At 44.1% G+C, this 14,559-nt stretch overlaps 1 protein-coding gene across 1 annotated transcript in view; it reads left to right on the forward strand.

Annotated features, from left to right (window-relative positions):
- DNAH7 (dynein axonemal heavy chain 7) overlaps positions 1-14,559 on the forward strand; it is a 499,785-nt gene that overhangs the window by 250,978 nt on the left and 234,248 nt on the right. The window contains exons 30-35 of the mRNA XM_066577151.1: positions 809-958; positions 4,737-4,919; positions 6,365-6,541; positions 7,087-7,218; positions 8,237-8,458; positions 13,071-13,268. Coding sequence (XP_066433248.1) covers positions 809-958; positions 4,737-4,919; positions 6,365-6,541; positions 7,087-7,218; positions 8,237-8,458; positions 13,071-13,268 — 1,062 coding nt within the window. The remainder of the gene's footprint in view (positions 1-808; positions 959-4,736; positions 4,920-6,364; positions 6,542-7,086; positions 7,219-8,236; positions 8,459-13,070; positions 13,269-14,559) is intronic.

The raw sequence follows: 14,559 nt of genomic DNA on the forward strand, positions 1-14,559 counted from the left end.
TATTTGCTCTGGTCATATAATCTGGGTATTTGCTCTGGTCATATAATCTGGGTATTTGCTCTGGTCATATAATCTGGGTATTTGCTCTGGTCATATAATCTGGGTATTTGCTCTGGTCATATAATCTGGGTATTTGCTCTGGTCATATAATATGGCTGTTTGCTCTAGTCATATAATCTGGGTATTTGCTCTGGTCATATAATCTGGGTATTTGCTCTGGTCATATAATCTGGGTATTTGCTCTGGTCATATAATCTGGGTATTTGCTCTGGACATATAATCTGGGTATTTGCTCTGGTCATATAATCTGGGTATTTGCTCTGGTCATATAATATGGCTGTTTGCTCTGGTCATATAATCTGGGTATTTGCTCTGGTTATATCATCTCAATTCAGTTTTCAGCAAAAAAGAAAAATTGTGCCTCTCCGTTTGGAGCAGAAAGTACGGTTTGCTAGTTTAGCGCTGCTGTCCTGCAGTGCTGGAGTTCTGGGTTTGATGGAGATGTGAGCCTGAGGCCCCACCACTGCAGTCTGATCACCTCTGGCCGCTGCCGCCACCTCCACTATTGTTCAAGGAGGCCAAACTAGAGAACCTGATTTCTCCTATTGATTTTCATGGAAGTTGGAATTGGGAGTCCTGATTGACAATTACTTTCTGTAAGTCGGGCCAGTCGCTCCCAACCCCATTATTTCAATAATTGCCCCACAGTATTTACAGACATCCGCTTTCTGCTGACCATTAGTGTCTTGTCCTACAGTTTATAGCATTGCTGTTATTATACCATCACTTTAATATGGGACTTTTGCAGGGTCTTTCAGATGAGAATAAAGTGCAGATTACAGTATTGAATCCGAAATCTATAACTATGGGCCAACTCTACGGGCAGTTTGATCCGGTGTCCCACGAATGGTCGGATGGAATACTGGCTGTTAGCTTCAGAGCCTTTGCTTCTTCAATGGTAAGTTACTGCGACTATCAGGCCAACCCATGTGAACCAGTCCTATTATAGTATAAACGTGGCTAATGGTCCTCTGAAATGACTTTGCTATCTGTCTTTGAACACACATGATGTGAGGGCTTATTCACTTGGACAGTTTTACTTTCCAAGTTGTGTATGAGTTCTTTCAGTTTCAACAACAAGGCAGCCTGTCTTATTCTGTCGCACCCGGGATCGCCCACTCCAGTCAATAGGTGCGGTAAAAACCAATGCACTCGCATGGCATACAAGGGCAATACACTGTTTTTCCATTCACCGATTTATTTCAATTGGAGTTTTACGTGACATGAGTTGGGCCACTTTCCACTTTTTTCCATGTATGTGAAAACCAGATTGCACTCAGATGGCACCGGTGTTATAAACATGCAGACAGTGATATAACATGCCTGTACATCCACTGTGTGATCAGTTGGTTCTTCATTGACCAAAATCACACGTGCCCATCTGGATAAGGTCTAATAGAGGCAGTTATATTGAATATCACTGCAGAGCTAGATATATCGTATATAAAAATTATTTATTAAACATTTAAAAAACACCCAATTTAACCTATACAATCGTAGAATAGTAGAGTTGGAAGGGACCCCTGAAGTTATCAGGTCCAACCCCCTGCTCAGTGCAGGGTCATTAAATCATCCCAGATAGATGTCTGTCCAGCCTCTGAAGACTTCCATTGAAGGAGAACTCACCACCTCCCGTGGTAACCTGTTCTACTCATTGATCACCCTCACTGTCTAAGGTATAAGTGTATCTTGACGCCACCAGGAAGCTAGGGGATTGACAGGGGAAACGCTCCTCTCACACTCCTAGCTCCCTATTGGCGCAATAGCTAAAGGTCCTGCAACCTGCAGGAATGGCTCTCTATTATTCTTCTGCTGCCGTTTGGTGCCTTCGGCGAAGCAGTGTAATCGGTGCACTGCTCGTGAACGCTGTGCGCGGTAGCAGGGAGTGCATGTGCCGGCAGCCCTCTGGCCTCCCAGCAGCGGCGCCCATGACAAATTTACATTGGGTGGGGGACTGAAGGTCTAGCCACTTCTGGCCTGGCCACTGTGTCTGCTGCAGGAGTGTTCGTCACCCGGCTCTGACACTGTCTCCTGCCGGTCATTTGGGCTGGCTGCAGCGGCACCCATGTAAAAGGTCCGAGAGTCCAGAGGGGTGGCAGCTTATCGGCCATCCACGGCGTGTGCTCCTGGACTGTATGGCTGCCGGCTCCACGTATGTGTGGTGCCGGCCTTCTGGCCTCCCTGCAGCGGCGCCCATTTAAAAGGTCCAGGAGTGGCCGGTTGTCACTCGTTCCCGGCGTGTACTCCTGCACTGTGGAGCCGCCGGCTCCACGTGTGTGTGGCGCTGGCCTTGTGGCCTCCCTGCTGTGCCCTGAACGTGACATCAGCTGGGAGAGCTGGTGGGGGGGCTCTTGTGGGGCAGCGTTGGTGCGGCAGGAGACGGTGCTTCATACTCAAGGGGGTTCCACCTTCTGCCTCCCAAGCAAGGAAGCCTCTTGGGGTGGCTGCGGTATGCGCTTTTCTGCTAATTTTAGTGGCCTTCCAGGACCTACAGCACAGCCTGCTCTCCATCTAATCAGCTACAGGGGGCGTTACCCCTTTGTCAATCTTGGCTCCACCAGGGCTTCCTGGTGGTGTCAAGACACACTAATACTACTGTCTAATATCTAGTCTGTGTCTCCTCCCTTTCAGTTTCATCCCATTGCTTCTAGTCTTTCCTTGTGCAGATGAGAATAGGGCTGATCCCTCTGCACTGTGACAGCCCTTCAGATATTTGTAGACCGCTATTAAGTCTCCTCTCAGCCTTCTCTTCCGCAAGCTAAACATTCCCAGATCCTTTAACCGTTCCTCATAGGACATGATTTGCAGACCACTCACAATCCTGACAGCTCTTCTCTGAACTCACGGTAGTTTTTTTTTTTTTTAAGTGGGGTGCCCAGAACTGGACACAGTATTCCAGATGAGGTCTGACTAAGGAAGAGTAGCGGGGGATCATAATGACCTCACGTGATCTAGACTCTATGCTTCTCTTAAAGGGGTTGTCTCGCGAAAGCAAGTGGGGTTAAGTACTTCTGTATGGCCATATTAATGCACTTTGTAATATACATCGTGCATTAAATATGAGCCATACAGAAGTTATTCACTTACCTTCCCTGCGCTGGCGTCCCCGTCTCCATGGCTCCGTCTAATTTCAGCGTCTAATCTCCCGATTAGACGCGCTTGCGCAGAAGGGTCTTCTCCCATCTGTTCGGTCCGGCACGAGCGGCATTCTGGCTCCGCCCCCTTCTACGCGTCATCGCGTAGCTCCGCCTCCGTCACATGTGCCGATTCCAGCCAATCAGCCAAGCGATGACGCGTAGAAGGGGGCGGAGCCAGAATGCCGCTCGTGCCGGACCGAACAGATGGGAGAAGACCCTTCTGCGCAAGCGCGTCTAATCGGGAGATTAGACGCTGAAATTAGACGGAGCCATGGAGACGGGGACGCCAGCGCAGGGAAGGTAAGTGAATAACTTCTGTATGGCTCATATTTAATGCACGATGTATATTACAAAGTGCATTAATATGGCCATACAGAAGTACTTAACCCCACTTGCTTTCGCGAGACAACACCTTTAATACATCCCAGGATTGTGTTTGCCTTTGATGTGTTTTGGCATCTGAGTTACAATCTAGTTATTCTCTCCTGAAGGCTTTGCACCTTCTCCTCCTGTAACGACACAAGCTTGCATTTCTGGCTGGTGAAGTTTGGCTTTTCCTCTGGTCGGTCTGTTAACATATAGAATACATTGCAGCTCACCATATGGCTACTCACCCTCTCCATGTTTTAAATGTTTGTTAATAAAGATAATTTTTATGTATAATATGGTTTTGCAGCAATACTGTTTACCATTTACCATCTTCCCAACCTAATGTGTTTTTGACGTGTTGGGTTGGTTAGGAACTTTGGGGCAGAGTTTTGCGGGAAGAGAGGTCTGTATAAAATGTAGTCGGTGGAGGAGGACATAGGAGCAGGAGGCTGAAGCTCTGATGTTGCTGCCTCAGGCCTATCTCATTTGTCATGGAAAACATCCCCTCTGGGGAATCGAGTGTTGAGTTTTGGATCCTGTCGCAGAAGACGGCAATGGTGATTATATATTTTCCCTGCTTACCTACTGCAGTACAGAGTACGAGTTGGGTGTAAGCGACCAGATCATTGAGCGCTACTGTAACAGTGAAATAAGAGTCTGTAACAAAATGAATGTAAAAATACATGGCAGGTCCCCCCCCTCGCCTCCCTTCCCTTCACCAGATAACTGAAACTGGGGATGTTGATATGTTGGGTGAAAAGAGTGTCTTCTAGATGCAAATGTGTGGTATATTCCGGAAAAAGAAAAATGTGCCTTAACTGTTATGCCGAAGTCTGTTGTAAAGGAAAAATTGTGTTTAATCACTTGGAAGAGGCACTGACGTCACGTTGACAGTTAAGTAATACATTTGTTTAGCACAGTTGCTATTACTGGGCCAGCAGCTGGGCATGTCCGTGGCTGGGCCAGCAGAGTTTTGGATGCACTGGGAGGAGATGGTAGACCTGGTGACACACCATCAGGTTTTCCCTGATGTGTCCCCCCTGACCAAAGGACGCGATCATACCCGCTACAGCGGGTCCATATCTGTCTATCTACATTTTGCTGTGCAGTAAAACTGGAGTTTTAAGGGTTTATTTTTTATTTATATATATATATTTTTTTTCATTTTAGACCCCAGATAGAAAATGGCTCATTTTTGATGGACCGGTTGATGCTGTTTGGATTGAAAACATGAATACAGTACTAGATGACAATAAAAAGTTGTGTTTGATGAGTGGAGAGATTATTCAGATGTCTCCTCAAATGAGCCTCATATTTGAGCCTATGGATTTAGAAGTAGCATCTCCTGCAACAGTAAGTAGCCATAGCCATTTTATTTATTTATTTATTTGGGGGGGGGGGGGGGGTAGTGTTGTTTATGCTATCCCACAATATAATATTAGAAGGAGTTTTTAACATTTTGTTATCCTCTGTCATTTTTGAGATGCATTTACCTAAATCATACTTCATCTCTTAAGGACCAAACGCAGTAAATTTACGGTGCTTGGTCTTAGGCTTTAATCCCGGCCGATAGTAAAAAAAAAAATACAGCACAGAAATAAAGCTCCTGCAATGTAGCAGGAACAGGTCGGGTCCTCGGCTTTTAGTCACAGATGGGGACCCAGAGAAGACAGGCTGCACAGCAATCAATGAGCACTTCGTAGTGAATAGAGAAAGCAAAGTATTACTGCTGCTATTTACCGCCGGTAGCCCCCTGCCAAGGCAGAGCGGCAGGGTTCTAGCAGACCCCTGACCAGCCCTGTTTGTAACTACTGTCACACTAGGGGGATGTTTTTCCCTGTAACTGTGGCTCCTATGGATGCCTCAGCTACGGTAGAAAAGTATGAAATAAAAAAAAATAATAATTAAAAAAAAAAAGAACATGTGAATGACCCCCAAATGTCTTATATGATGTCATGGGGGCATAGATGGTAAAAACGTAGTTACAAATATAAGTAAAAAGAAATTACAGAATAAAATAAAAAGTGTATATAAAAAAGAAAATGACCCGACGCCAACCAAATCCGTCACAATATGCAGTCTGTAATCCCAAACTGTAAGAAATTCTATATCAAAACGCCCAAAGCATAATGAGGAACCCGTTCCTGTACTTTATAAATATACTAATTTTAAAAATAAACAACTATAAATAGAAAAAAAACCCTCCTTTTTGTTATCTTTTTAACCTCCGTGTGGCAGTGAAGAACCGATCTTATTGTATAGATGTCATTGAGGCTTCTTCTAAGATATGGCGGATCATTCATTAGTACCTCTGGGATCCGCTATACATCTGCTTGTTCATAATAATTCTTGTCTTTGGTTCATTCTTTTTCTGGGGTTCATACAGGCAGGTGCTTCCCTTTTGGACTGCACCTTAATAAGTTATATTTTAGAAGGATCCGCAGTGAAATTTACCTCTTAATAAAACTAAAAAACTGAGAAAAAGGTCCGTGAAAAAATATCTAAAAATAGCCCGATATTTCATGGGGGGGAAATAACGCAAAAATAATTTTGGTGGCTGAAGAAAAATGGGGTAAAATCACTAAACAGTATCTTGTCCTCTGGGACCAAAACAGCCTGGTCCTTAAGGGTTTAAAGGGGATGTTTCAATAGCACATGTATCTGTTCCTAACAGTGTTTGTCTCCATCAGAGACCCCGGTGTGATTGTAAGCCAGCATGTTACCTCTGCGATTCCACTGTCGGCTGCACTCTGTAAGCAAACTGCTGCAAAATGCTTTAATTGTTGTATTCTCCACAGGTATCTAGATGTGGAATGATTTACATGGAGCCCACCATGCTTGGTTGGAGACCACTTATGGTATCCTGGCTCAACCTATTACCTTCTGGACTCAGCAACATGCATAAAAGTTTTATTGAAGGCTTGTTTGACAGGATGGTTCCTCCATGCCTTCAGATGATTCGAAAATGTGCAAAGGTAATTATAAACCCATGAAGCAAGATGCATTTCTCAACATATACTGTATGTACTTGGTGATAGATGTCATCTGCTACATAGCTGATTGTTATATGGAATTTTAGATTAAAAAATGTTAAAGGGGTTTTCTGTGACTACTGATGGCCTATCCTCAGAATAGAGCATGAATAGTTGGTCAGCAGGGGTCCACCACTCAGGATACCAACTAGTGAGTGGATAGAAAGTTCTGCAGCCTCTTCCATCACATGGCCTTAGAACAGCTTATTCAAGTGAATGGGACTGAGCTGCAATACCAGGTACAGCCACTATACAGTGTATGGCGCTGTGCCTAGTATGGACTGCAGTGATGCCTGCACACACCCAAGTACTGCTGTCACTTCAATAAGTTGATTGGGTTAAGTGTCCAAGCATCATGGCCCTTCGATCCTGTATTGATGACCAATCCTCAGGGTAGGTCCTCTATAGTATAGTCCTGGAAAACTCCTTGAAGCAACTAGAATTATGTTAATTTTTCATTGTTTCTTTCTTATTTTTTTCCATTTTAGGAATTGTCACCAACTTTTGATACGAATTTAGTCCGATCTCTTATGAATCTGATGGACTGTATGCTGGATGAGTTTTCCGATGAATCTGTAATTCATAGCATGAGTGAGAGGGACATTTGTTCCTGGTTAGAGGTACGCACACCATTCAGCAGCACAGGAGTTTTATAGTTCATCAATCCACATAGTTGTCGTCGGTGGTGAATTTGACTCCGGTTACAGGAATACAATGCGGACCGCAGAGCACCAAAACTCATGTATAGAGTTTATTTGTGAAGACAGAATTGGAATAAGTCTTCGTATGAGAACAGGCAATGTGAATTTCCCTCTGTAGTGGCCCAATGCCATCCGCACCATCTCTGTTCACACGGCAATAGCACAATGGCGGCAGTAGGAACACAATATTAACGTATAACACAGAAATGTATAATGGACAGGTTCTAAGTATCAGGAGTCCTGAGGAAAGGTCCTACTGACAGTATAATAATCCGCACTCAGCGTCCTTCCTATTATAGCTCTCATTGCTATGCCGCGTTTGGTCTCTGCCCATGATCTGCAAGCGATGTTCTTTTTAGAAATAATGCATGCAACGTAAATATATACAGGACCGGTTACACTGACTCGGCCCCTATGAATGTGCACATCCACTAGCTTTATGGAGGTCGACCTTACTAACTGTTTATAGAGTACAAGAGAAAGAAGGGTTGTCCACATAGTCCGTAGTTGATCTTAATTTACTCAGTCCACTATCCCAGGGCCTGATTGCTCCAGCACTTGTATCCCCATCTGCCGGCTGCGACACCATCCGTGCTCTGCGACACCAGCAGACGCCACCCAGCAACTTGAAGTTCCTCTATCGCAAATGCTGTGGGCCTCAATCGCCTGGACTGTGTATGCTGCAGAATATAGGCCCAGCACAGACATGGCGTTCCTTCCCAGCGGCCCACACCTCCTGGTCTCTCCTTGTGACATGGTCACCATGTCTCCTATAACTTGTGGAACTGCTAGTGAAACTCTGAGGATCTGTGGTGGGGCGGGCTTACCACATCATAGAGGCTGTGCTATCCCCTTGTGGGCTGTCCCCTACATAGTGATGAAGTAGAACCATATTGGACCTCCATTATTAATCTAAAGTATTGCTTTCTTCTCCAAGGGCATATTTTTGTTTTCTCTGGTTTGGTCAATTGGAGGAAGCTGTAAGGAAGATGATCGGCTGAAGTTTGACAAACTCCTGAAGGAAATAATAGAAGGGCCACTTAGTGAAGAAACAAGAACCCAATTTAAAATTTTACAGCCTGTTGATCCACCCGAAAAACCTTTTACAGTTCCGATTCCCAAGGAAAACACCGTCTACGACTACCGATTTGTGAAAGAGGTATTTCTTCCATCCACAGTTCATTACACACCTGCCTGAGTCCCGGGGGACGCCATCAGTAATAGTGCAGTCCCATACAAGTTTATTTCACTTGGCCACAGCCCCGGGCGAACCAGTATGGGTGATGTCCATTATTTCTTGACACATGGACTGGCATGAGAAGATGGACAGAACTCTTTTATTGTGCCTTATGTTCCATGCGGGCTCCATTGGTGGCACAGCAGCTGTCACGCCAGTAGTCCAGCTCTGCCCATCCCGGCGTATCCTATTATCGATTCCACTGCAGCAGAGATGCGTTGTTTAAGGTTGTTTAGTGTCACCGACAGCGCCCACCTACATCTGTAAGGTGCATTAAAAACTTGAGTTCTTCCATCTTGTCATGTCATTCAGGATGCTGTATGTCAGTTCATGGAGGAAGAAGTCCGCTTTACTGTTGTGCCATTCTGTCTGAATCATGCTGTGTAAGAAGCTTTGTAATATACCGTATCTTGCGCCCCCTGCTGTTCACACACTTTGAAAATCTGCTAAAATCCATCTTGATAAACTAAGCTGCAGAGAAGGAGGGACCATGTGAGAGAGAATCAGACATGTAGTGTAGCTGATAGTAAGTGTTTTACTGCATCACAGCTACTGGAAGGACATCTGTGGTACACTGTGCAGTGCCGCTGTATAATGTCTTCCTAGCTGCTGCTTCTCTGCATAGGAGAAAGAGGATAAGAATCTCCTCTCTGTGTGTAGTGTGTGAAAGGCATCATATTAGCTAGCCTCTACGCAGCTCAGGGAACACTGACAATTGGCTATGGAGCCTGGTAGAGGGGAAGATTGGTGAAAAATGCCATACTTAATTCATACAATGGCCAGAAATGGTGCTACTCCTCATATACCAACAAATTACATCTTATTCAAAAAAGTCATCTGAACCAACAGGCACATGCAGTGACCCAGGCCGAGTGCAGATCAACGACATAGGTAAAGCAGTGGGGAATAGGATGGTTGTCAGCAGTGGCTCTGCTGCTTCCCTCCAACGTGGGGATTTGTGCTCTGTGCCGTTGGGCCACATGCCAGAGTGGTCAAAACAACTAAAATAAAGTGATAAAAATAAATAATATATAGGCAGCTGTTATGGCCTGCTACCCACGGAGGCAGACAGGGTAAGATGTTAATTGGTCGTGAAGCGAATCCGTGCATGGGTAGGGAACCATTCTGGACAAAAATCAAAACTACAAAAAGTTGAGAACTAAACAAAAATGGGGGTAGTAGTCCTTGCACTCATGTAGTGGCGTGTGGTAACTCAGTGCAGCTGTTGTAGGTGATGGGAAGTACTTCAGGAAGCAAACTTTGGATGAAATCATTCCAAGCTTTATTAGGTGAGTATTTTCGTCCCAATAGCAGTTACATTATTCTTATTACGTTGTCAGGACTTAAATCACAGGCTCCACGTGCATCATTCACTATAGATTCAGTTAGTGGGCTATGACTGGACAGGGTGAACTGATGACGTGTTTCTATTTCTCTTTCCTCCTAACACTCCAGGATAAAGTTGATTTTTTAAATTTTCTCCTCTGTTCTCTCTCTTTCTCTTTAGAACTCACACTTGATGTTCTTCTTTCCACCACATTGGCTAGAGTAGATGGTTGCCTTTTTCTCCCTCGTCTCTATCTCTGGTTCCTCTGGACTAGACTTTCTCCAGGCCAGGACTAGACTGGCAAACCCCGCCCACTCTCTGTCTTTTATACCTTTTCTGTCTACCAATCCTGAGCTAAGGGAAAGCTAACTAGCCAATCCCCAATCTAGCTAGGGGTGACTGCCAAGGGTGAGAGCAGGTTAGGGTGTACTATGCACAGTCATGCAGTGTTAGGTGGTAGGAGCATCAGACATTAACCCATTATTAACCATTTACAATCAAACACACACCTTTTCCACATATATATATATATATATACACACACACACACAGTTAATATGAGGTAGCAGATATTAATGCTGAGGGCCTCCAACTCTGGGATACTACATACACTTTAGATTTAGACTCGACTATCATGACATTGCAGACTCTTGATCCCTTTCATGTCATGTACTCCAAATACCTTTCTGTGCCACAATTGGGATTATATAAAGAGATGATTTACAGAGTGACCTATATGCATTTCTGGAGTAACTGAGGCAAGAATGGTTGTGTACTTCCCATGGTGCCAGCTGTATCACTAGCAACATTTTGTCAGACAGGCAGATGTGGATCTGTCTTCCCGCACACCGGTTGACTTTGGGCTGTCTCAGAGGACAGTGAGTGGGTAACTCCAATTTTCAGTCTTGACCTTTCCAAGTGGGATATGGCCTTTGCGCGGTCCCCAAGCAGTTACTCGCACCAACAGTCCTGGTTGAGTGACTGCTGACGCTGCACCGGGTCGAGGTGTGGTCCCTGATAGTGGGAACAGGTACGTAACAGGAAAACAGGCAAATGGTCAGGGCAGACAGCAAGCAATACCAACATCCAATAAACAATGCCAAAGTCAGGGAGCACAGAAGTCAGAATAGTCAAAAGTCAGAGCAGGAGTCAGAACCACAATACACACTTACTGGGGCTTTGTCACAATGGCTGATGAAACCAATTGCTTTGGAATCTACTCTTGGGGGTTAGATGCCTAATATAGTTGGGAGCAGATTGGAGGGGGACACCTTGCTGGAGCGCACACTGTAGAAGCAGAAGCGCAAGGGAGCCCTACAGGTAGAAGCAGGAGGAATGCGGCATGTAAGATGGGAGCAAGGATGGCAGTGCCAAAGTGCACTTCCAGCGACAGATGGCACACTGTGGCAGTAGAGGGTTATATACATTGTGTTACATTGTCTCTCCTCCCTAGGAGTTACATACATTGTGTTACATCGTCTCTTCTTCCCAGAGGTTACATACATTGTGTTACATTGTCTCTTCTTCCTAGAGGTTACATACATTGTGTTACATCGTCTCTCCTCCCTAGAGGTTACATACATTGTGTTACATTGTCTCTCCTCCCTATAGGTTACATGCATTGTGTTACATTGTCTCTTCTCCCTAGAGGTTACATACATTGTGTTACATTGTCTCTCCTCCCTAGAGGTTACATACATTGTGTTACATCGTCTCTTCTCCCCAGAGGTTACATACATTGTGTTACATTGTCTCTTCTTCCTAGAGGTTACATACATTGTGTTACATTGTCTCTTCTTCCTAGAGGTTACATACATTGTGTTACATCGTCTCTCCTCCCTAGAGGTTACATACATTGTGTTACATCGTCTCTTCTTCCCAGAGGTTACATACATTGTGTTACATTGTCTCTCCTCCCTAGAGGTTACATACATTGTGTTACATTGTCTCTTCTTCCTAGAGATTACATACATTGTTACATTGTCTCTTCTTCCTAGAGGTTACATACATTGTTACATTGTCTCTTCTTCCTAGAGGTTACATACATTGTGTTACATTGTCTCTCCTCCCTAGAGGTTACATACATTGTGTTACATCGTCTCTCCTCCCTAGAGGTTACATACATTGTGTTACATTGTCTCTCCTCCCTATAGGTTACATGCATTGTGTTACATTGTCTTTTCTTCCTAGAGGTTTCATACATTGTGTTACATTGTCTCTTCTTCCTAGAGGTTACATACATTGTGTTACATTGTCTTTTCTTCCTAGAGGTTACATACATTGTGTTACATTGTCTCTTCTTCCTAGAGGTTACATACATTGTGTTACATTGTCTCTTCTTCCTAGAGGTTACATACATTGTGTTACATTGTCTCTTCTTCCTAGAGGTTTCATACATTGTGTTACATTGTCTCTTCTTCCTAGAGGTTACATACATTGTGTTACATTGTCTCTTCTTCCTAGAGGTTACATACATTGTGTTACATTGTCTCTTCTTCCTAGAGGTTACATACATTGTGTTACATTGTCTCTTCTTCCTAGAGGTTACATACATTGTGTTACATTGTCTCTTCTTCCTAGAGGTTACATACATTGTGTTACATTGTCTCTTCTTCCTAGAGGTTATATACATTGTGTTACATTGTCTCTTCTTCCTAGAGGTTACATACATTGTGTTACATTGTCTCTTCTCCCCAGAGGTTACATACATTGTGTTACATTGTCTCTTCTTCCTAGAGGTTACATACATTGTGTTACATTGTCTCTTCTTCCTAGAGGTTACATACATTGTGTTACATTGTCTCTTCTTCCTAGAGGTTACATACATTGTGTTACATTGTCTCTTCTTCCTAGAGGTTACATACATTGTGTTACATTGTCTCTTCTTCCTAGAGGTTATATACATTGTGTTACATCGTCTCTTCTTCCTAGAGGTTACATACATTGTGTTACATCGTCTCTTCTTCCTAGAGGTTACATACATTGTGTTACATCGTCTCTTCTTCCTAGAGGTTACATACATTGTGTTACATTGTCTCTTCTTCCTAGAGGTTATATACATTGTGTAAAGGGATATATTGGTGGGTTACATTGATAAGCATTATTATATTTAACGAGTGCATCTAGTCTGCTTGTGGGCTTCAGTAGCCAATAATGTCACAGCCTGGAATACAGAATGACTTAAAGATGTCACATATTCCTCTGTAGGGTGTCGGAAGATGGGAGCTGTGGACAGAAGACCTGAGCTCTGTGCCGCCGATACCACGCGATATGATGTTTAACGAGATAATTGTCCCCACCTTGGACACGATTCGCTACACAGCACTGATGGAGCTGCTGACGACACACCAGAAGCCTTCTGTATTCGTGGGTCTGACCGGTACTGGGAAAAGTACTTACATTATTGTAAGCATGATCCTACTCCTTTACCTTGTTTTCCTTTGTGCAGTGGATAGTGGGATTATTGTGTTTCTTGTTGTGATGGCTAATCCTATTTATACACAGATGGTAGCAGAACAAGTAATCTAGACACTCTAAGGGCGGCTTCACACGAGCATATTTGCTGGCACAATACACAGAGAATTGAACTCATTGATGCCAATGGCTTTGCACACCGAATTTACACTCACATTTCTCACACACACAAAAAAATAGAAGCTGCTCTGCTTCTGTTCATATGCGTGCACCAAAGGTCCCCATAGAAGTCTATAGGGCTGCACCAATGTGCGAGTATTACACAAGGAGATGCGTGAAGCGCTGCACAACTCCGCTGGACAAAGAACACATGCGGACCTTATTAGACTAAATAGCCATTTAAGTCGAGGCATGCTCATCTGCTGTGCGCAAATTACCATGCCATGCGAGCGCAAGCAGTGCAGTAAAATGCACCCCTGTGAAGCCGCCCCAAAGGATTCATACCACACGGGTGGGCGCAGTTTTCACAGATGGAAGCAATGTATATTCCCTGCGTATCTGACCTTGTTTGCATTGATTTTATACTTGTATTTACAGCGTTTTTCACATTTGTAAAAAAAGAAAAACAATGCAGGCAGGTTCATTGATTTAGTACAGATGTGTTGTACGTGCGCTGCGTAGTCATCTGTCCCCATGATTCAGTAATACGGACCAACATAGGGCATGTTGCTTCTCTTCATGTGTTGTAATTACAAAGGTCTGAATACCCCAATGCAAATCAATGGGGATTCCGCACTGTGAGCCGCATGGAGCATATTCACGCCCGTGTCAAGAAGCCCTTGGGGCGGCAGTACACACGGGCGAAAGCATATTGTTGTCCATGAATACACAGCACATTCACGTATCAAAAAATGCCTATTCCTTGAGTATTTTGGCCCGTCTGCGGATATTATTGCCCATCAATAAGCAGGGCCCGTTGTTGTGAGCACAAACACACAGTGAATATGTGGTTTCATCTTAATACCCCAATGTAAATCACTGCGAACAAGCCCTTACACAACACAACTATTGTCTGAAAGGTGCTAAAGTGTACAGTGGTGCTCAAAACCTGGCAGTCCAACATCACTAAGCGGGTAAGTCACTGGTTTTGGTAGAAGTGATATTTCTGGTAATTTACTTGTAAGTGAAGTAGAGTAATAGAGAACAGCGCCAACGAGTCGGACGTCGGCACCACTTTCTCCTCCAAATCAGTAACTGAAAGGGCTGTGAGCAGTTAAGTTGG

The sequence above is a fragment of the Eleutherodactylus coqui genome, chromosome 8 (assembly GCF_035609145.1).
Source record: "Eleutherodactylus coqui strain aEleCoq1 chromosome 8, aEleCoq1.hap1, whole genome shotgun sequence".
Taxonomy (NCBI): domain Eukaryota; kingdom Metazoa; phylum Chordata; class Amphibia; order Anura; family Eleutherodactylidae; genus Eleutherodactylus; species Eleutherodactylus coqui.